The 23,473-nt window shown below is 36.1% G+C and overlaps 1 protein-coding gene across 5 annotated transcripts in view; it reads left to right on the top strand.

The window, feature by feature from the left end:
* SEC24B (SEC24 homolog B, COPII coat complex component) overlaps window positions 1-23,473 on the top strand; it is an 86,973-nt gene that overhangs the window by 11,846 nt on the left and 51,654 nt on the right. For all 5 annotated transcript variants that reach the window (XR_003520677.2, XM_027598265.2, XM_027598266.2 and 2 more), the window contains exons 2-3: window positions 8,469-9,218; window positions 18,579-18,752. Coding sequence is in view for 4 of the 5 variants with exons in the window: in XM_027598265.2 (XP_027454066.1) it covers window positions 8,469-9,218; window positions 18,579-18,752 (924 nt within the window). In the remaining variant the exon portion in view is untranslated. The remainder of the gene's footprint in view (window positions 1-8,468; window positions 9,219-18,578; window positions 18,753-23,473) is intronic.

Genomic DNA, 23,473 nt, shown 5'->3' on the forward strand with positions numbered 1-23,473 from the left:
TTGAATATGGACTATGGCAGTCGCATTTGTTGAAAATATTATCTTTTCTTCATTGAATTGGCTTGACATCTTTGTCAAAAATCAGTTGACTGTATTTTTGTGGCTCTATTTCCAGACTTTTTATTATGTTCTACATGTCTGTCCTTTCACTGGTACCATACTTTTTTGATTATTGTAGCAGATAAAGCAAGCCTTGTAATTAGGCAACAGGAGTCCTCCCACTGTGCTTTTTCAGAGTTTTTGTTTTTGAGATTTTAGTACCTTTGCCTTTCCATAGAAATTTTAGAATCAGCTTGTTGATATCTATAAAAGAGCCTATTGGTATTTGTATCGGGATTGCATCAAACTTACAGATCAAAACTGAGATAATTTATCTTTTTTTTTAAAGATTTTGTTTATTTATTTGACAGAGAGAGACACAGTAAGAGAGGGAACACAAGCAGAGGGAGTGGGAGAGGGAGAAGCAGGCTTCCCGCGGAGCAGGGAGCCCGATGCGGGGCTCGATCCCAGGACCCTGGGATCATGACCTGAGCCGAAGGCAGACGCTTAACGACTGAGCCACCCAGGCACCCCGAGATAATTTATATCTTAATACCAAATCTTTCAGTCCACAAATACGGTGTATCATTCCATTTATTTAAGGAAATCCTTGATTTCTTTCATCATGGTTTTGTAGTTTTCAGCATACAGATCCTTCACATATTTCATTAGATTTATTTATATTTTAAGTACTTTTTGGTGATATTATAAATAGTATTGTTTTTTTAAAAAATTGTAAATCCTGTTTGTTCATTATTGAGTTTGAGAAGTGCATTTGACTCTTACATACTGGCCTTCTATCTTGTGACTTTGATAAACTCACTTATTATTAGTTCCGGGCTTTTTCTTTTTCTTTCTTTATTTTCTTAATCCTGTCATTCTGTAAATATCGTTTTATTTCTTCTTTTCCAATCTGGATGCCGTTTATTTCTTTTTCTTGCCTTACTAAAGTAGCTAGTAAATCCTGAACATTGTTGAATAGGGGAATGGCTTTTATTTTTTTTTTTACTGTGAGTGCATGGTAGTGAAGAATATGGTAGTTACTAGTGTTGCTTGGTGTCATTGCTTCCGTTTATGCCACAGGACCAGCATGTTACCCGTCATTGCTATTGTGTCATTAGTACAAATGTCAACACAGTAAAGAAGGCAGATATTTTCATACACTATGAAAGTAGTTTTTACCTGTGGATCCCCCAGGAGTCTCCAGTATTAACCAGGGTTCTGTGTACTACACTTTGAGAATTGCTTCTCTGTATCCTTACTGTATGAGTTTCCTAGGCTGGCTGTAACAACGTACTACAAACTGGTAGCCTAAAACAACAGAAATGTATTCTCCTCCGGTTCTGAAGACTAGAAGTGTTGACATTAAGGTGTTTGGCAGGGCCTATTCTCTCTGTAAGGGAGAATCTTTTCCTTGCCTCTTCCAGCTTTTGGTTGGCTGTTGACATTCCCTGTATTTTGGCTGCATCACTCTACTTTATCCTCTCATTGCCTTTTCTTCAATGTGTATGTCTTCTCTTTATGTGCATCTTATAAAGATACTTGTGATGACCTTTAGGACGCACTCAGATAATCTCAAGATCCTTAACTTAGTCATGTCTTCTGTCATAAAAGATAATACTCATCCTTTTCCATATAAAATCATTCTTACACGTTCTGGGGATTAGGATGTGGATGTATCTTTTGGGAGGCCACCGTTCAACCTACTACCCTTATGAGTTACATAAATGTTAGACTGCTTCATATTGTTCTGCAGGTTTCTTAAATTTTATTTTTCTTCAGTCTTCTCTGCTTTTTTTAATTGGATCATTTTACTTACTTATTATTAATTTTTAAGTAAGCTCTACACCCAACATGGTGCTTGAACTCATAACCCCAAGATCAAGAGTCGCATGCTCTACCGACTGAGCCAGCCAGGTGCCCCAAAGTTAGATCATTTTATTGGTTAGTCTTCAGGTTCATTAATTCTTTCTTCTGCCATACTGTTGAAGCCATCTAACATATTTATTTCAGCTTTATTTTGAATATTTTCATCTTCAAAATCGTTTTCATTTCTGTTTTGGTGTATCTATTCGTTTACTGATTTTTTTTTTCAATTCTTTAAATATATTTTCTAATTTTGAACATATTTATAATAGCTGCTTTGAAGGCTTTGCTAAATTCAACTTTTGGGACCACTTTGAATCTGGTCTCTGCCTGCTTTTTTTTTACTGAGCATCTCAGTGTCTCTCCTTTGTCTGTACAGGTAAGCTGCCAGTTAAGGACTTGACCCAAAAATTGTAACTGACAGGAAATAACTTTCAGGAAAGTAAAATGAATGAACAGACAGACTTACCTACAAATATGTTTATCATCGTGTGGTTTAATGTTTTTGAAAAAAATGGAAAACAACCTAAATGGCGGTAAATAGAAAAGTGATTAAAATATGGTAAATCTGTATAATGGATATTATTCAGACATTTAAAAATCATGATGGAAAGATATTCAAATCAGGTTACATAAGCAAATCATTAAAAAATGCACCTTATAATTCTACTTTTGTTTAAATTAGTTAGATAAATCCAAGAAGAAATTACTGGGTAGCTATGCATCAGAATATTGATAGCAGTTTTCTCAGTTAATAAGATTATGGATGATTTTTATTTGATAATTTCCTGTACCTCTTTTTGCAGTGACTGTATGTATGTAACATTTGTAATAAGAGAAACACTTCTAGAGTTATTTTTCAAAAATTTGACCATCCACATATGTAACTAGTTTATCCTTTCCTGCACAGCCTTTGTCTCTCTCTATTTTAGAAGTATTAAAATACCAGTGGTCTTATATGCTGCAGAGCCATTTTGCTTTTTTTTTTTTAAGATTTTATTTATTTGAGAGAGAGAGTGAGAGAGAGAGAGGGAGATTGAGAGAATGAGTCGGGGGAAGGATAGAGGGAAAAGCAGACTCCCTGCAGATCAGGGAGCCCGATGTAGGAGTCGATCCGAGGATCCTGGGATCATGACCTGAGCCAAAGGCCGACGCTTAACTGACTGAGCCACCCAGGCGCCCCTGCAGAGCCATTTTGAATCCAAAAAAAGATACACATCTAAATTACCCCAGAAGGCCAGTTAGTTTTCTTTTCTTTTCTTTTTTTTTTTAGAAATCAGCATTAACTAATGAATCATTGAACACTACATCAAAAACTAATGAGGTACTTATACAGTGGCTAACTGAACATAATAAAAAAAAGAAATCAGCATTAATGAAATTTGGTAGTACCTCAAAATGCTTTTACAATTAATGTTTCTACTAATGTCCAACTTAAATGTTTAGGCCTAGCTTGAAAGCATTTCTTATATACCGATATTCTCCTTTCTGTGTTTGTATTTTTCTGTCTTATAGTTGTATTCAATAGGAATTTAGTGTAAGCTGCACATGTAATTTTAAATAGCAAAAAGAAGTAAAATCAATTTCAATTTATCCAGTTACCACAATATATAAAACATCATTTTAACATGTATTCAATATTTATAAAAATTACTGAGATATCTTACTTTTTTCATATTATTCTTTAAAATCCGGTGTGTATTTATACTTAAAGCACTTCTCAATTCAGATTAGCTCTATTCCAGTACGCAGTAGCCACGTATCACTAGTGGCTGCCATATTGGATAGTGCAGGTCTATAGCACATGTATGTGATTCCAGGTGTTTTTACCTCTCGTGGTAGATCCAGTTTTCAGCCCTTAGTTGTTTTTTTTTCTTTCATTCTTTCCTAGTGTACCTGATTCAGTTTTTTTCTATATTTTACTTAAGCTTTACAGCTCTCAAATAATATATTCTAGGAAGGAACTTTTTCTAATAGAATAGGACAACTTACTGCACTGAGTGCATATATACACATATTATGTTTAACTTATTTGAAGATAACATTTTCTTTTGTAAGACTTATTAAAACTATGATATCTGGACTTTTAAGAATATAATGCATTTTTATGTTAGGTAAAGATGGATATTTTTCAGTTTTAGAATCTCGAATCTGAACCTTCTTTTTTTTTAAAGATTTTATTTATTTATTTGTCAGAGAGCGAGAGAGAGCACACAAGCAGGGGGAACGGCAGGCAGAGGGAGAAGCAGGCTCCCTGCTGAGCAAGGAGCTGGATGTGGGGCTCGATTCCAGGACCCTGGGATCATGACTTGAGCCTAACGCAGACACTTAACCAACTGAGCCACCCAGGCATCCCTGGATTCTGAACTTTTAAAATTAGTAATTAGTTGTTGCTTTCAGTTACTGTTGCTGGAAAACAAATTATTCCAAGACTTAATGGTTGAAAACAACCGTTTTATTATGCTCACAGATTCTGTTGATCAGGAATTTGCACAGGGCAGAACCAAGATGGCTTTTCTCTGTTCTGTGATGTCTAGGACCTCAGCTTGGAAGACTCAAAAAGTGTTTTGATGGCTGGAGTTTGGGATCTGGAAGGCTCATTTATTCACATGTCTGGCACCTGGGCTAGAATGACTCAAAAACTCGAACTTCAAACCTGAGTGCCTAAAGGTGAACTCTCCACGTGGTTTGACTTCCCCAGATGGTGGTAGCTGTGGAATAATTGGACTTCCTACATATCTAGCTGCTCAGGGATCCACATGCAAATGTTCCATCAAACAACATAGAAACTGAGTTGTCTCTGACCAAGCAGGGAAGTCACATAGCTTCGCTTCTGCCAGTCTTTTTTGGTGGAAGCTGTTATAAGGCTGCTCAAATTCAAGGGAAGTAGACAGATTTCACCCTTTAATAACATAGTATCAAGAATTTGGGGACCATGTTTTAAAACTGCCACAGTTACTGAGGGAATTAGAGGAAATACAGGCAAATGAAACTGCTAATACTAACGAAATGTCTGTAATTTACAGATTGTTTTAAAAATAAAAGAGCTTAGGTTTATGTAACTTAATGTATTTGTAATATTTGCCAGGCTCGGTTTTAGTATATGCAAAAGAAATAAAACTTTAATATTAGTTTTGGTGTTATACCATAATAAAGTTAGGAGGGTTATCTAATACATTTTCAAGTTGAAGAATATGTGTTTCTTGTTAGGTCACAGTAAGGCAAAATTTTTAAAAATATTTTACTTGTCCTACATACCATTTTCTTTTCATTTAAGCTGATTCTTATGTTTTTTTTTAAGTAGAGGCTTTTGAAAATTGATTTAAAATATTTGAAAGGAAATATTTTTCTTCCAAAGGAGTCTTGATTCATTTATCATTTTGACCAAGTTATTTTCATATACTTTTCATACACTTAGAACATTTAGATCTTGATATAGAATAAGGAATGGTGAGCATCGACCTATAATTAGCTATGCACACCTTCACATTCCCCCAAAGTAAGTACCTTCTTTGATGGACTGAGAAGTAAAAAGGTTCCTCTGGTGGGTAGTTCACTTCTGATAAATTTTAGCATCTAGATACAACGTTCCTGTTAGTTTTAGAAGAATGACATTTGGGTAGCTTGGACATACTGATAATTATTTCCCTGTTTTCAGATCATGTAGCATGGATGAGCCACATTATTAAGTGGATAGATATTTAAATAGATTTATCTAATTCTGACTTGACTCTTCTCTTCACTGATAAAGTCTTACCAGTGTAGAGTTTTCTGAGACTGAAGAGTAGCAAACCATTTTTGTATATTTAAGGAAGGAAGTGGAGGAGAACATTTCCCTTTTTTTTTTTTTTTGACATGTTAATGAAAGATTCCTATCTACTCTTTCCCTTTTAAGTAAATAAATTCTTTCAGGTGAACTATGACCATATAAAATATCCTGTAAGAAAAGTAAATTATACACCCAGTAAAACAGTGTTACCGAGTTTGGGTTCTTTGTATACTTCTTGGAATTATAAAAGTATGGATGTTCTTTTTTCCTAACAGTTTGATTATATAAGTTTTCTTTTTTCTGCCATAGAATATGTATTTATGTGACCAAAATTGAGATGCCACTACATTATTGAGTAGAAATTGAAAACAGAATAAGGAAAGATAAGCTCTATTCATAGATCTTTTATAACAAGTATTTTTATATTTTTATGTTTTCTATTTTTATACATTATTATAGCAAGGAATACAGTGGCACTTCCTTTGTATCAGTGAACTTGAAAAAGCTTGTGAATATTTTTTTTGTTATCCTTTCATTTGTGGTATGGCACAGATAACGATTTCCTTCCACAACATAGGAAAATTAGATTCTAGGATAAAGATTGCCCTTAGTTGGGAACAAGACTGGAATTCCATTGTTTGGGACGATTGACCATTTTCTGGGCTAAGGAAAGCCAGCCAGACTTTAGTATAGTATGGGTGGCAGATCATTGTTTAAAAGCATGGATTTGGGGCGCCTGGGTGGCTCAGTTGGCTAAACCGCTGCCTTCAGTTCAGGTCATAATCCCAGGGTCCTGGGATCGAGCCCCACATCGGGCTCCCTGCTCATGCAGGAAGCCTGCTTCTCCCTCTGCCTGCTGCTCCCCCTGCTTGTGCTCTCTCCCTCTCTCCCTCTCTCTCTCTCTCCCTCTCTCTCTCTCTCTCTCTCTCTCTCTCTCTCGCTATCTCTGTGTGTCAGATAAATAAATAAAATCTTTAAAAATAAATAAATAAAAGCATGGATTTGAGCCAAGTTACTTGATTTATCTTAGTCCTATTACTTCTAAGCATGTGACTGTATTAAAGGACTTCTGTGCCTTATTTACCTAATTTGTAAAGTGGGTATAATGATACCATTTACTTCAAGGGACAATGAGTGGTACATAATATAATATGTTTAATGATATTTATAATATTAACAAAAGTAATACTAAGATTAATGTTAATTTGAATGGTATTGATAAAAAATACATTCTGTGGCGATTGAAGAAAGGAATATATGTCAATGGAAGTTTTAAAAGCATTAGAGGAAAACAGTATATATTTATATAATATTAGAATAGGGAAGGCTCTTTATGATTTAAAAATGAACAAGGTCAAAAAATAGTAACCCGAGGGAAAATACGTGTAGTACATAGTAATAACATAAGGTTAAATTTCTTAATACACAAGAACATTTATAAGTCGTTATGGAAAGCACAACCCTGTGGGAAAAGGGCAAGACACTTAAGTAGCTAAGAAATATTTGGAAAAATTCTCAGCGTTACTCCCAGTACTACAACCTGAAATGTTTCTCCCCTATCAGATTGGCAAAGATTGAAATGTTACTCAATGTTGGGAAGATGAGGTATTCCTAAGCATTATTCATAGGAGGTATGAATTGATAGACTTTTGAAGAGGTATTTGGCAGTAATCATCAATTTTAAAAGCACAAACCCTTTGAACTCCCAGTTTCACTTCTAGGAACTTATCCTACAGATTCATCACAGAGGTTGACCTCATAAATATAAATTAGTTCACTCCCTGAAATAATCATCAAGGAGATTTAGTAAATAATGTTATATCTCTAATGAAATACTATGCAGATTTTTAGAAGAATAGTGAAGATTTATATATGCTAACAGAAGGTTATTCAGGACACATTAAGTAAAAGAAAAGCAGGCTGCTGAACTGTGTCATGAAGGATACACAAAAAGCCATTAAGTAATAGCTACATGTGGGAAGAAGTCTGTCAGCTACCAGGAAAAAAGGAGGAATTGTACTTTTTACTTTATATTCTTCATTGTTTGATTTTTTTTTTTTTTTACAACAGGTATATTGTTACTTTTATAGTTTAAAAAAAGCTAATAAAAAAGGTTTGCACTTTGTACTGGGTATAGTAGTTATCTATTGTTGCATAATGAAATACCCCCAAATTTAGCAGCTTAAACAACAAATATTTAATCTCATAGTTTCTGAGGGACATGAACTTGGGAGCAGCCTCGCTGGGTGGTTCTGACTTTGGATGTCATGAGATTGTAGTCAAGCTGTCAGCTGGGGCTGTAGTTTTCTCAAGACTCTCCTGGGTATGCTTCCAACCTCACTGATGTGGTTCTTGGCAGCCCTCAGTTTCTCTTTGGCTCTTGGCCACAGAGTTCAGTTCCTTACCTCTGGATTTTTCCTTAGGGCTCTTCACAACTTGGCAGCTTTGTTCATACTGAGTGATCTAAGAGAGGGAAGCCAGCACCCAAGATTAGGCTAATCTTGAAAGTGATACATCATTACCTCTCTGGCATGCTATTGGTCATATAAATCAGTCTTGGTATATTGTGGGAGGGTGTGAATTCATACACAAGGGTATGAATATCAGGAAGTAGGGATCACTGGGGCCATCTTGGAGGTTAGCTACCGCAGTGGGTCTATAACAGTATATATCTTTTGTGACAATTTGGGATTTTGGAGAAGTAAATTAATTAGGGCAACATTTGATGGGAACTTTGCTTAAAAATTAGTTACCTCCTTGCCAATCCCGATAAGTGTTTGCTCTTCTTTTTCAGGTCCAGCACAGAGTCAAATGCAGGTTCCATCAGGGTATGGAGTGCATCCTCAAAACTATATTCCTCCCTCAGGACATTATCCTCAAGGACCTGGGAAAATGACCTCATTGCCATTGGATAGCCAATGTGGTGATTACTACTCTGGTCTCTATACGGTACCGACACAAAATGTGGTGACTTCTAATACAGCAAACCAACAACCAGGAGCACAGCATGTGTATGGCAGGGGTCCTCCTGCCCCTCATATTGTGGGATCCACTCCAGGATCTTTCCAGGGTGCCGCATCATCAACATCCCATTTGCATACGAGTGCCTCCCAGCCGTACTCCCCTTTTGTGAATCACTATAGTAGTCCAGCCATGTACTCTGCCAACTCTTCTGTTGCTTCTCAGGGATTTCCGTCGACTTGTGGTCACTATGCTATGTCAACTGTTTCTAATGCTGCGTACCCTAGTGTTTCGTATCCCTCTCTGCCTGCTGGTGATCCGTATGGGCAACAAATGTTTACCTCACAGAATGCTCCGACTGTCAGGCCGGTCAGAGATAATTCGTTTTCTGGTCACAGTACCGCCATCGGTCATCCGTCACCGCTTCCACCTCCTCCGTCACACCAGTACCACCAGCAGCAGAGTCTTTCAGGATGCAGCACTCTCTCGTGGTCAACTTCAGGCCTTCCGTCAACCCAAGATAACGTCGTCCGAAACCACACTGGCACCCTGGCTACAGCTGGCAGCAACCCAACAAATACTGGTAGGTTGAATGGAAAGTTCACCAGAGCATGGCTGAAAATCAGTGCATTTCCAATCAGGTTTTTATTTGCGTGAAGGTTTAAGATGATATTGCCTAATAGAAAAATTGGAAATTAGCTCACCTTTGCAGTTTATTTGCTTTTTTTATTGTGGTATTTTGCAACATCTCCCTGAGCCCTTCCCCTTCACCTATTCAGTTAGCCACCCAACCATCTGTCTTGCATAGTGTGTTCCTTGTCATGATGGGGATCTCAGTCAATATTTATTGATATATTTTATGCCTCTGCAGTAGTTGTCTTTAGTATGAGTATCTCAAGGGCAAAATAGGAGGGTCCATTTGGGTATATGCTTTGTTAGCATATACTTTCTTTTTCAACCTTGGGACAGTTCCTGTTCCAGCCAGAGCCCTACTCACTATAGAATGCCACACTGGTTTCTCTAAGTGAGCCCCTGTTAGTGATGCTCTCAGAAGATAATATATGTGTATATAATATGTAGGAATACATACTAAAGCTTATGTTTTCTCTTCCCAAATTGGTAAATTAGGATGAAGGCTGGGGAAGATGAAGAAAGATGCATGAAGAATAGTCTTGTAGTTAGTCTTTCTGACCTTCCTAAACCAAGATGTAGTTAAATTTATTAGTTTAAAAATTATGTAAGTTACGTAGTCATTTTAGTGTGGGGTTTCCATATCATATACTCATTTTAATTCAGCTCGTAAGCTTGAACTTCAACAAAACACGCTCTTGAACTGCATGAAAACGTATGTAAAGAATGGGAACTGGTGAATCTGTGGTAGTTTTCTGAGTGATGTCTTCAAATTATATATCAGAATCCAAATAGCCATAAGTCAAGGATGCCATAGAAAAGTATCCTTCCCTGGACAGTTAGATTATTTAAAATTATATCTGAACTGTATATTTGAGATCATCTGTTCTTTCACTGCAGTTATTTAGAAACCCTTTTGGCTGCAAGCAACTAATAGTGGTTTAAACAAAAAAGGTGGTATTTTTTTCACATAACAAGAAGTTTAGGTAGATGTAGTGGATCCAGATGTCCTCTGTCTTTTCTCTCCCTAGCGTACCATCCTTAGCGTGTTGGTTTCTAGAAACAGGAGAACTTCTGTGCCTGTAGACATCAAATCCGAGTTAAAAACGGGAAGAAGGGAAAGGAAAAATGGGGTGGTGGCACTGACAGATTTTTGCCATAACCTATCATTTGCCATAGCTATTTTAAAGGACAATCCCTTATTTTAGGGAAGGTTAGAAAATGAATACTTAGCTTTTATAGCCTTCGTGGCAGAGGCAGGCAAGAACGAAAGGGGTTGGCATTGCCTGGATCTTGGGTGGATCAACTTGAAGCATCTGTCACAGTTCCCAAATCTGGCTGTGCACCAGAATCACATGCACAGATTGTAATCTTCAACCTTACTTGCTGAGCTAGAATAAAATCTCCAGGCTAGTCTTGGGAATCTGTATTTCTGACTTGATCTTATGATGCCTAGTAAAAATTCAAATTCTGTTTCTTTTTGTTATACAGATGAGGAAAGCTATCCAAGTTGGGTTGCCTGCTTGTGGTCATTAATGTTACAAACCAAGTTTGTCCTGGAGCTCAGTTTCTTTGACTCTCAGCCTTCCCTTCTCAGAATCAGGACTTTCTGTCCCCTAGAAATTCTGATTTCTTGCTTCTTTCAGCAGTCTTTTTACAGATCAACTTATCCTAAGGTCCCTCTGACTTAAGGATTTTGTGACTTTCAGGACAAAAAAAAAAAAAGAAATGCAGGTAATTCCTATCTTATTTCTGAGATGGGAATGGGATCCTGGATGGAACCAATTATACTGAGATGTAGGATCAGGGAAATAAGGGGCCACTTGGCTAATGAACAGAATACCTAATTGGGAAGTGCTATCCCTGAAAAAAAAAATTGAATAAAGAATACAAATAATTACAAAATTGCCTTCTATTTGAATAACTAGTAATTAGTTCTTTATATAGAGAGATGGAGTATATTTCCATTCTTTTAATCCTAGTACTATACTGTGAAAGCCATAATAAGTATAATTTTAGAAATTAACTCATGTTAAATGGGGAGGGTTTGCCTTTAGATTGGTAAGTTACTTTTTAATTATAGTTCGGAGATTGACAGATGTATCTCAGGTTAATCTGACACTTGTTTTTCACTATTTCAAAAGAAATAAAGAGGTTACTTTTAAAACCTACTTTAAAATGAAATATTACAGAAGTTCCCAAATTTTCTCAGTTGAATTGATGTGTATCAATATTATTTTTCATGGTGCCCCATGCTACTTAGTAGTAATAGTTCGTAAGGTATTTGACAGATATCAGTGTTTTTTCTTAGAAATTTAAAACATCCCTTGGTAGTTTTTTATAATAAAAAATAACAAATGTTACATAGAGTTCAAAGAAATAGATAAAATGGAAAGTAAAAGTTTCCTACCACTAGACATTTTGGCCACTAATTTTCAGAGATAATGACAGCAATTTTTTGTATATCCTTCCCAAAATTCTCTACACATATACAAGTGTTCTCTATTAGAGGTATCATAAGCACACACATACACACTTAAGTTAATCATTAAATAGCGAGGAACTATTTTGTATGATAACACTAAATAACATGAAACTATTGAAATTTGTAATTTTTTGGTTAATTTACGTTAATTTTACTAAATTAACTTAGTGCATAAATGTATTATATTGGAATGTAGTAAACTGAATTCATTAAAAAAAAATAAAACATCCTTTGGAACCCTGTGAATTTTTGCCAGGGTGACTTGGGTGCCTAGGTACAAGGTTTGGTAACATGGGAATATTGATTTAAATTTTCTAGAAAGACAGACAACTTTTAATTGCTTTGGATGCCCTTAAATATTGTCATGTTAGAATAATGATCTTAGGTATTAAACATGGTTTTGGGTGAAATTGAACCATCGAGTAATTAACAAAAATGATTTCACTTTTTTATTACTTGATTATACTAGTTTCATTTTCAGGTGTCACAAAAGTTCTTAAACAGTTCATAAAGTGTTGGCATCCAAAAGCATGAACCTGAGTTCAGTGATTACCAAAAACATGTTGCTGCATACATGCTGTTATTTTTAAGCAGTCATTGAGTTCATTTTCAGAAACATTGGAATAAGAGAACTTCAAATGTTACCTCGCCTCTTTATTTTATAAGAACATGTCAGTATAATTCAGCACTAGAACTTCAGTGCTAGTGCTGCTTCTCCCTCTGACCCTTCCCCCCTCTCAGGATCTCTCTCTTTCTCTCTCATTCTCTCTCTTAAATAAATAAATAAAATCTTTAAAAAATAAAAAGCTAAAATCATTTTCTTAAGTTTTTTTACTATCCCTTTTTTTTTTTTAAAAGATTTTCTTTATTTGAGAGAGAGAGCATGAGAGGGGGGAGGGTCAGAGGGAGAAGCAGACTCCCCGCTGAGCAGGGAGCCTGATGCGGGACTCGATCCTGGGACTCCAGGATCATGACCTGAGCCGAAGGCAGTCGCTTAACCAACTGAACCACCCAGGCGCCCTATCCCTTTGTTTTGAAAAGTAATTTTAAAAATTAGCAAGATAGATCTTGGCTAAGAAGTAGAGTTTTGCCAGAAGATATCTTTTCATTAAAATTATTTTTACTTTTTTTGCTTAAAGAGAATCATATTAATAGCATATTATGAAATAGTACTGTCTAATTAATGGTGTTTTACTCTGTGCAATTTTATAAAACAAAAAGCATATGTAAAAAATTACTTATATATTGGGGCGCCTGGGTGGCTCAGTCGCTAAGTGTCTGCCTTCAGCTCAGGTCATGATCCCAGGGTACTGGGATCGAGCCTTGCATCGGGCTCCCTGCTCCGCGGGAAGCCTGCTTTCCCCTCTCTCACTCCCCCTGCTTGTGTTCCCTCTCTCACTGTCTCTCTTTCTCTGTCAAATAAATAAATAAAATCTTTAAAAAAAAAAAACTACTTATATAAAAATAATAATAAACATTTATATAATCCTGTATAAAAATCCACAATATACATGACATCAATATCTAGTTACTGATAAGTTAATATTATATCTGTCATCTTGGGGTACTGATGTGCCTGAGGAAAAGCAAAATAAATTCTCAGTTTTCCCTGATACTTGAGCTGCAGTCTGAAGAATGAATTCTTCATGTGTAAAGTAAATTGCAGGCAAAATAAGTATTTAAATGTAAAAGGCAAAATGTAGAAACTTTTTAGAGAAAGTATGGAAGACTACCTCTAGAAACTTGGAGTAGGGAACACTCACAATACAATATAATAAATTATAGGTATAAAGAGTAAGCATGCTCAACTTGACTAATTTCGAATTAAGAACTTTTCTTCACTGAAAGACATGAAGAAAACAAAAAGACAAGCCATAAACTGGGAGAAAAAAATACTTCGTGTATTTATCCAGAATACACAAATAACACATAGAAATTAATAAGGAAGAGAGCAACAACCCAAGGGGAAAAAAACAGAAGATGAGATGAAAACATACTCAACCTCATTAATAATCAGGAAAAGAAAGTTAAAACTAGAGTGGAATATCTGTTTATACCTAGCAGCAGAAAGGTAAAAAATTTGAGAACCTGACCATACCATTGGCAAGGATGTGGAATAACAGAACTCTCAGACTGTTGTTGATAGGAAGATCTATGGGTTCAATATTTTAGGAAATTTTGGCATTAGTGGAATTGAAGATAGCCATACCCTAAAATGCAGCTGTTCCACTTCTAAAATTTGGTGCATGAGTCACCCAGAGTCTTGTTAAAATGCTGGTGCTTACTCACCAAGTCGAGTATGGCCTGGCCTGAGATTCTACATTTCCATCAAGTGTCTGCAAGGGGTGTTGCTACCTAGTGACCATACTTGAAATAGGAAGGCTCTGGAGCACCGTGTCCTGTTGTAGATGTGTAGCACTTACAGGAAATGCTGACATTTGTCAGGGCTCCCGGGCTAAAAGGACCAGTCTGCTCTCTGGGCCAAAAGACCTCATTCCCACAGGCTGCCCCCAGGCTGAGGGGGTTCTGAGCCCTTGGCTGCACACCTTCCACCCACGTGGAGCTGTGGCACACACCTTGAGAAGCTCTGCCCTAGAGCAACATGCGTATCTGCACCAGGGACATGTTCAAGAATATTTATGGCAGCACCGTTTGTGAAAACAAAAAAGTAGAAACCCAAAAATCATTATAGTGGAACGGATAAATAAATTATATCCTTCCAATGGACTGCTGAACAGAAGTGAAAATGGGATATAGGGCTGCGCTCATTAACATGAGTGAATCCCAGAAATGTAACATAGGAAGCCATGGAAGAATACATGTAGTATGATATCATTACCAAGTAAAAAAAAAAAAAACCAAGCAGAAATAATGTTCAGGAACACTTGTCTGTGTGGTAAACTATTTAAACACAAAAGCAAGGGAGTAAACAATTCGGGAGGGAGGGCTTCTGTGAGGAATATGCTGACAGCATCAGCAGTTTTGGAAATGTTTTATTTTCACAACTGGATGCTGAGTTTGTGGGTATTTTATTAGGGTTTTATGTGTGTATATGTGTACATATGCATATATGTATCACATAAACTCAGCTATAACAATTATTTTATGAAAGAAGTTTGTGACATCACAGCGGGGAGTCCGTGTATTCCTCTTTATGGGGAGAGAGCATGACAAGTTCAAGCGACTGGAAGACGACCAGTGAAGCTGGAGGAGAACTCCAGCCAGGATGAGGCTAGGGACTTAGGATCATTCCAGGCCTCATTAACCATGTTAGGAAGTTTTGAGGATAAGATGTTTTGTCTCCACCCTGAAGCTCTGGCAGAATTTTGAAGGATTATAGTATGCATGTTGGAGACTGGCTGTAGCGTTCTGGAACGGAGAGGGGCCCTGTTTAAACTACTTATCTTTGACTTTGTGCTTGGAATTGCTTCTGAAAAATTAATTGTGGGAATAGTTTGAGGCCTAGGACGATGGAGTTGTTCTTGATAGAGGCTTTTTGTTTTCTTCTGCCAAGTGCCTCTAGGTACTACCTGCTCATTGCACTAATTCGAGTCCAGAACTCTAGACTTCCTGGACTCTGAATGTTCCCAACCAAAGCCGCTGGTGTTTGAAAGGTCTGGTTTCCTGGTTTGTCCTTATCCTGAGGTTATAACCCTTCAGAGCACTCTCTTCAAAGTGGAAGTCCAGTGTGCCCTGGCATGTGTCTTCTGTTTCCCATGCCCTGCAGGGCCAGAGAAAACAGCAGATCAGCTTTGCAGCAGAAAGTGAAAGCAGCTTTGAGTGTTGGCTGTTTCTCTGAGTTTTCAATTTTGTACAGATTTTGGCCCAGAAATTCATTAATAGCGTGTTAGGTCTTTGATGATTTTAGGAAAGTATTTTTTAAAATAGTTTTTAGGGAGCCTGGGTGGCTCAGTCGGTTAAGTGACTGCCTCGGCTCAGGTCGTGATCTGGAGTCCCAGGATGCAGTCCCGCATCAGACTCCCTGCTCAGTGGGGAGTCTGCTTCTCTCTCTGCCCCTCCCCCCCGCTCGTGCTCGCTCTCTCAAATAAATAAGTAAAATCTTTAAAAAAATAGTTTTTAAAGTTACCTTTAATGGGAGGTTTGGTCTTTACCTCACCCATCTTTACTGTGTCTTCTACCACCCTTCCCTTTTCTCCATCACCCAATGTTAGATGATTTTATCTTTCTTAGTTTTCACTTTGTACTGTTAAATATACTTATCACTCTGTTACATTTTAATGATTCTGTCAGTTATCTAATTCTGGTTTAAAACAAAAATGACTTATTATTTTTCATAGTTCTGTGGGTTGGTTGGACAGTTCCTCTGATGGTTTTTCTTGGACTCACCCATGTGTCTTCATTTAGCCGGAGACTTCATTTAGCTGGGTTGGAAGATCCTAGAACTTCACTTAGGTGTCCAGCAGTTGGTGCAGATAGTTTACTGGGGTACCTAGGTTTTTTGACACTTAACTAACTTCCTTTACATGATAGTCTCAGGACAGCATTTCAAGAGCAGAAGGGCATAGCTACAAGATGTCCTTAGATTTGAGTTTTGGGATATGCATACCATTACCTCTGCCACATTCTGTTAATTAAAGCCAGTCACAAGGTTAGCCCTAATTCAGAGGGAGGGAAAATAGACTCCACTTCTTAATGAGAAGAATTGCAAACTACCGTGACCATGTTTTCAGTTTCCCACAATGATGTTTGTCCTCCCTAAAAACGATGAATAGCATGTTTAGACTCCTTCCACCTTCTTTCCCGTTACCTATATTTATATCATTTGTAAACTGGGACATATAACATGTTTTTTTTACTTAGTTTTTATTTATTTATTTTAAGTAGTCTCTTATCCCCAATGTGGGGCTTGAACTCACAACCCCGAGATGAAGAGTAGCATGCTCTTCCTATTGAGCCAGCCAGGCGCCCCAACACATAACATGTTTTGTTCTGTCACCACATTCCTACATTTGTTTTAGTCTTAGCACTTCTAAGTTTGTCTCTATGCACACACACATCATGCATGTTTAAGCATACATGTATGCACATTCATATATGCATATGTTCAGTATATTTTCACTGCTCACTAGTTTTTTTGCCATAGGTTTTTTGTTTTAAAGATTTTTAAAATTTATTTGACAGAGACACACACACCGAGAGAGGGAACACAGCAGGGGGAGAGGGAGAAGCAGGCTTCCCGCACAGCAGAGAACCTGATGCAGGGCTTGATTCCAGGACCCCGGGATCATGACCCGAGCCAAAGGCAGACGCTTAAAAACTGAGCCACCCAGGTGCCCCACCATAGGTTTTTTTTTTTCCCTTTGAGATATAATTGACATACTATGATGTGTAAGTTTAAGAGATACAGTGTGATGATTGATATATGACACACATACGTATTAGAAAATTACCACAGTAGGGTTAGTTAATATATCCATCATCTCACATAATTACCTTTTCTGTGTGTGTGTGGTGAGAACATTTAAGATTTACTGTCTTAGCAGCTTTCAAGTTTATAAAACAGTATTGTTAACAGTAGTCACCATGCTGTACATTAGATCCCCAGAACTTACTCATCTTAAAACTGAAAACTTATAGGGATGCCTCCATGGCTCAGTCAGTTAAGCTACTACCTTCAGCTCGGGTCTTGATCCCGGAGGTCCAGGATTTCCAGGATCGAGCCCCATGTCTCTAGCTCCCTGCTCAATGGGGAGTCTGCTTCTTCCTCTGACCTTTCCCCTTCTTGTGCACTCTCTCTCACTCTTTCTCTCTCTCAAATAAATAAATAAAATCTATTAAAAAAAAAAAAAACCCTGAAAATTTATGTTGACATGGTAAGTCTGCTTATTGTGGTGAGCATTATGTAATTATCAAATCACTATGTTGTACAACTGAAACTAATATAATCTTATATGCCAGTGGGTATACTTCAATAAAAAAAATTATAGTTTATACCCTTTCCATGCCAGGCCCTGGAAACTACCATTCCACATTCCACTCTGTTTCTATCAGTTAAACTTTTTCTACGTGTAAGTCACATCGTGTACTGTTTGTCTTTCTCTGACTTGTTTTACTTAGTATCTTCAAGGTCCTTCCATTTTGTTTCAAGTGACAGGATTTCCTTTTTTGTGGTTGAATAATATTCGTGTGTGTGTGTGTGTGTGTGTGTGTGTGTGTGTGTGTGTGTGTGTGTGTGTTTTATCCATTCATCCATCAGTGGACACTTAGGCTGTTGCCATGGGTTTTTCAATGAGCTCTTGGTTGGCTGAAGATTATAGTTGGGCAGTTTGAGCTATCACCAAGGCCCACTATGAATCACCTGTACTTTATTTATTCCAGAGGTCCAACCTAGTGTTACCATTGAGTCCTTACTTAGTTACATTTGAAATACAGCCTCTGATTAGTAGCAGTAAATAAGATGTGACACTTTATAATACAAAAGGGGATCTGAGCTGATACTAGAAACATTTGTAGAATTCATGGACTACATTACTGCAGAAGCAAATAACCTGTATTCATCTTAGGTACCATTATGTAGTACAATAATGAATTAATAGTAGTGCTCATTAGTAGAGAAAAATTGGGGTTCATTTTGTTTAAAAAGGTAAGGAGGCTTATGACATGTTTTAGGAAAGTTGCTGTTAAAGATTATTAAAACATTTGATAAGTTTTCAGTTTATCTGGAAATCATTTCTTTGGACCTTCTTATTTTCTCTATATAATACTAGATAAATGTGATGCTACAAGAACTTCAGATAAACCGTATTTTGTTGGTATTTTAATATTTTCAAGTTGATTGCTGTAGATGAAATAGTTTTTTGTCTTCAGTTGCAGATTCTTTATCTTGTCCTGTTATGCAAAATGTTCAGCCTCTCAAGTCCAGCCCAGTCGTACCCACTGTTTTACCAGGAGCCTCATCGACACGAACACCTCCAGCTGCAAACCGCCCAGTTGAGCCGGTAGCCTCAGTTACACAGCCATCAGAGCTGTTAAAACAGAAAGGTATTTAAAAATTTTTTTTTTAAGTTTATTTATTTATAATCTCTGTACCCTGTGTGGGGCTTGAACTCATGCCCGTCAAATCAAGAGTCATATGTTCTTCTGACTAAGTCACCCAGGTGCCCCTCAAATAGCTGATTTTTTAAAAAGTCAAACTGTATAATCGTAATTTTTAGAAAATAAGAGGAAATGTCATTTATAATCTCAATTCAAACACTGTTTCCTTTTTATATATTAACTTCCAGTCTGTTTATGATTATCTTTTACATAATTGCAATCATAGCTTACATACCATTTTGTATATTGTGGTTAAATTTATTCAGTTATACACAGTTCTTCATATATCCATATAGTCGTTATAGTCATTTTCATGGCTAATACTTTATTGTTTCAGTGTATTATGATTGACCAGTCCATCCCTCTGCCATGGAACATTTGTTTCCTATTTTTTAAAGGTTATTATAGTTTTAGGATAAAGCATCCAAGATTTTTTTATTTAATGAATCTCCATATCCTATTTGATGATTTCTCTACTTGTTATTATTAATGAAAGTAACTTTTGACCCAGTTTTGGGAATGAGAAGGGTGAAAATGAAACTGTAAGCCATATCTTTGCAGCATGCACAAACAACACAGTTTATTCATTTGCTTGTTTAATATTCTTCATGTGTTAAATAAGTGACAGGTAACTAAAATGTGTTTTGACCCTCTTTCCCTACTTTGCCTTTTATTTTGGCAGTATTTTGGGGTTTTTTTTTTCTGGCTAAAATTCCAAATCTATTGGTGTTTCCGGTTGAAATACTGTATTTTTCATTTCATGAGAGATAACTGAAATGTTATTAGGAAGTTTGTATTTCCAGAGCAACCATTAGTAATATCTTAGGGACTATACTTACTATGTAACAACAGCTTCTCACCTTGAATATGAAGAATTCTCTTTCTCTCTCTCTTATGTTCTGAAACTCAGAAAAAGCATTTTAGGTTGATCTCACTACTTATTATCTGTTAAGTATGTGGTCAGGAGTATTTTCTGCCATTTGATCAGATTATACATTATAAATTTTCTTATTTGGCTTTATAGGAAAACCAACTGCAGCACCATGGAGTGTCCATGGATTCCCAACAAGCCAGTGGGTATATTAGGAATAAACTCTAGTTTTTTATAAGCGTTTGCTTTTAAAATGAAGGACTGGTAGGAAAATTTTGCTTATCATGAGTAGAAAAAACTTAAGGGTAGGTTGAACCCCTAACTAAATGAATGATATCTTTCCTCTACATTGATGACTGCCTTCCATTTCTTAAATATTATGCTCGTTTGACCCTTCACATTTCCCCTCCTAATATCTTTTTCCATTATATTTTCTTTTTTTTACCATTTTACTTTAAGTACCATTTTACCATTTCACTTTGTCATTTTGCAAACCACAGTCCCACAAAATAATCATGTTTCCTTTTTTTTTTCTTACTAATAAGATAGATTTAAAAAGATAGATTTGAAAAGAGGAGCTACCATTTATTGGGCATTTACAATGTGCCAGATACTTTATTATTTATTATCTCATTTAACCCCGACTGCAATTCTATAATATTATCCCTGTTTTACAGATGAGAAAAGTGAGATGCACAAAGATTAGGTAATTTCCCCAAGATTATAAATTACTCTGCCCAAGTAACAGAGTGAAAGATTTTTAACTCAAACCTTTTTATCTTTCTATAAAATGAGGCTGAATTGTTTAGTTGGCTGTTAAAAAATTTGATGTACCTAAGAGAAGCTCCTTGAATAAGTAACAGAAAAGAGAATACTAGAAACATTTGAATTGTAGCTTTTATTGTTCCTTTTTCTTAAGTAAGAGATTGGTTTATCTTAGTGACCTTTTTACCTTTGGATAGATTTGGATGTACAACCTAATTGGGTGAGGTAGGGCTACCATGTATGTTGTGTAAATTGTGGTTTGTGTGAATGGTGCCTATAGTAGTTGGGTGGTGTGTGAGCTGTATAAGCTATGCTGTGGTTCTGATATGACTACTAAAAATATTAATGCTTAAAAGAGATTAATATTTTTCTCCCAGCTTCAAAGACATCCTTTCATAGTTATTCTCAGAAGGACCCAGCATTCTTATCCTGGTTTTAAGACAGGAGGCTGCAAAGTTTTGCTTACATATCTCCTAGGAAGTTTTTGGGTAAACTCTGTAAACTACTTGAACGTTCTTTAGATTGACATCTAAAATTTTTCACCAGGAGTCTAAATAGATGAAGGTATATAACTTTTCAACATAATGCGTATGTTGACTTTAAAATAAAGACGTTATATTATTCTTTGTATCCACTGGAATGAACCTACCATCATCCTTTTAAAAAAGGCCCAAATGAGCCTTTAACATTTTTCTCCTTAATGTCATACTGTTTCCCCTGAATATAGTAATATAATATATTCTTTTTTTTTTTGTTTAAGATTTTATTTATTTAACAGAGAGAGACACAGCAAGAGACGGAACACAAGCAGGGGGAGTGGGAGAGAGAGAAGCAGGCTTCCTGCTGAGCAGAGAGCCCAATGTGGGGCTCGATCCCAGGACCATGGGATCATGACCTGAGCCGAAGGCAGACACTTAATGACTGAACCACCCAGGCGCCCCAATATAATATATTCTTAAGCTAGAAACTCTTTTATCATTCTTTCATACTTCTCTGCCATAGTAATATTATATAAAGTGAAATTTCACGTTTTCCTTTATTGTCTATGACCATTAGTGTCTAAGCGTTAGCACTTTTTCTTCTGGATTAAACTGTCAATACAATTATTGTTAGCATATAGTTGGTCAGAACAACATGTAAGAATTGTGAATTTGCATATTTTTTATGGAAAGTACATTTTGACTGGAAATATATCTTTCAATGAGATGAATGGCTCTCCCCCATCCCCCCCATAGCTTTGTGTACCTGAGTTGCACATGACTCATTACTAGAATAAGATAAGCTTTAGGTAAATTTCATTCATAATTTTTATTTTCACACATACAATTGTTAAGAAACTTTGTTCAAGTAAAGTAGATAGGAATGGTATTAAAAGGCTTTTATTAAAGCAGTATTGTTCTTTGGAGTTTTTTAATGTGTTTAACCTGAGTTACATACCAGAAATTTTTATTGTTTGTTCGATTTTATTTTCCAGATAGTAGCATTATTACTTTCATGTAGCAGTTTACAATTTTAAAGTACCTTTAACTTGTATCTTATCACTTGATCATCAGGTGAAGCAAGCATATCATATTTCATCCTCCTTTTATAGAAGAAGAAATTGAAGTTTAGAGGGGTTAGGTGTCTCACCCAAAAACACAAACTCCCTAGGTGGGTTGCCAAGATCAATATAGATCTTCTGCCTCCAAACCTAATACTTGTTTAACTGAATCACCGGTTATTCAAAATAGTGTGAATTTCATTGTACCATTGCCAGTACAATATCATATCCTTTAAATGTATTTTTATCAAAGATTCCAAGCTGTGATGGAGGTCATTTGTTTTATGTGTGGTATCTCATATAACCTAATTGGCTAAGGCAGTCTTCATTTTCAAACCATTGAGACAAATTTTATTCTTTGTCAGAAAATCTAATTTTATTTTTTTAATCTAAGGAAATGTGTTCCTGGAGTTTCAAAAGAGTATCATAAGCTCCACTGAGAAACAAATTATAGCATATATTTTCTAAGCCAAATTACTAAAAACAGTCAAATTTAAATGTCAAAGATCTAATGTGATTAATTTATCCTTTATTATAGTAGGTTATAAAAACTAGACAATGAGTCGGTATGCTGGTTTTCATTACCAAATTTGAAATAAAGCAGTGCAACATGTACCTAATATTACGCTATTTATGAAGTGAGGATTGTCTTGAAAAGTATTGTATTCTGGTGGTAAATATATGCATTGTGTGTATCAAACTCTGATATTTGACTTTTTTAAAATATTTAAATAGGAATCAAGTATAAAAATCAGAAATAACTGTTTATTTCATCAGACATCATGATTAAAATGTTCCCATGTAATTAATTGAAAAATGAAAAACATATACCACTAAGTGACAGCAGGTTCCCCTGTTAGTGAATATTTTTGTGTTGTTAAAAGGAGGCAGAAAAAGTTAAATATTGTATAAAATAAAAGGAGGTGAGAAATGATTATAAACATTATAAGTATTTTATGGTAAAATAGGTTGTACAATACTTTTTTGAACATCTCATATTGACTCTGAAAGAAATCATGTAGAATTTTTATGAGTTTTATCCAGTGTATCTTGAAAAAAATTGGTTATCCTAGAAAACATTTTACTTGTTTTTAAAAGAATTTACATTGCTAAGAATGCTACTCAGGTTGGTGGAAGGTTCTTTTTTTAATGACTTGCCCTATCCCCTATAGGGTTAAGAATTAAGAATAGCTGAAAATAAGTGTTTTTAATTATACACAAAAACACATTTTTAAAGTTCAATAATAATAGTAGCTAATTAATAGTATTTAGTATATTCCAGGCAACTTTTTTTTTTTTTTTTTTTTTTTTTAGATTTTACTTATTTACTAGAGAGAGAGAGAGCATGAGAGTGGGGAGGGTCAGAGGGAGAAGCAGACTCCCTGCCGAGCAGGGAGCCCGATGCTGGGATCGATCCCAGGACTCCAGGATCATGACCTGAGCCGAAGGCAGTCACTCAACCAACTGAGCCACCCAGGCACCTGCAGGCAA

This window comes from Zalophus californianus, chromosome 2, assembly GCF_009762305.2.
Source record: "Zalophus californianus isolate mZalCal1 chromosome 2, mZalCal1.pri.v2, whole genome shotgun sequence".
Lineage (NCBI taxonomy): Eukaryota > Metazoa > Chordata > Mammalia > Carnivora > Otariidae > Zalophus > Zalophus californianus.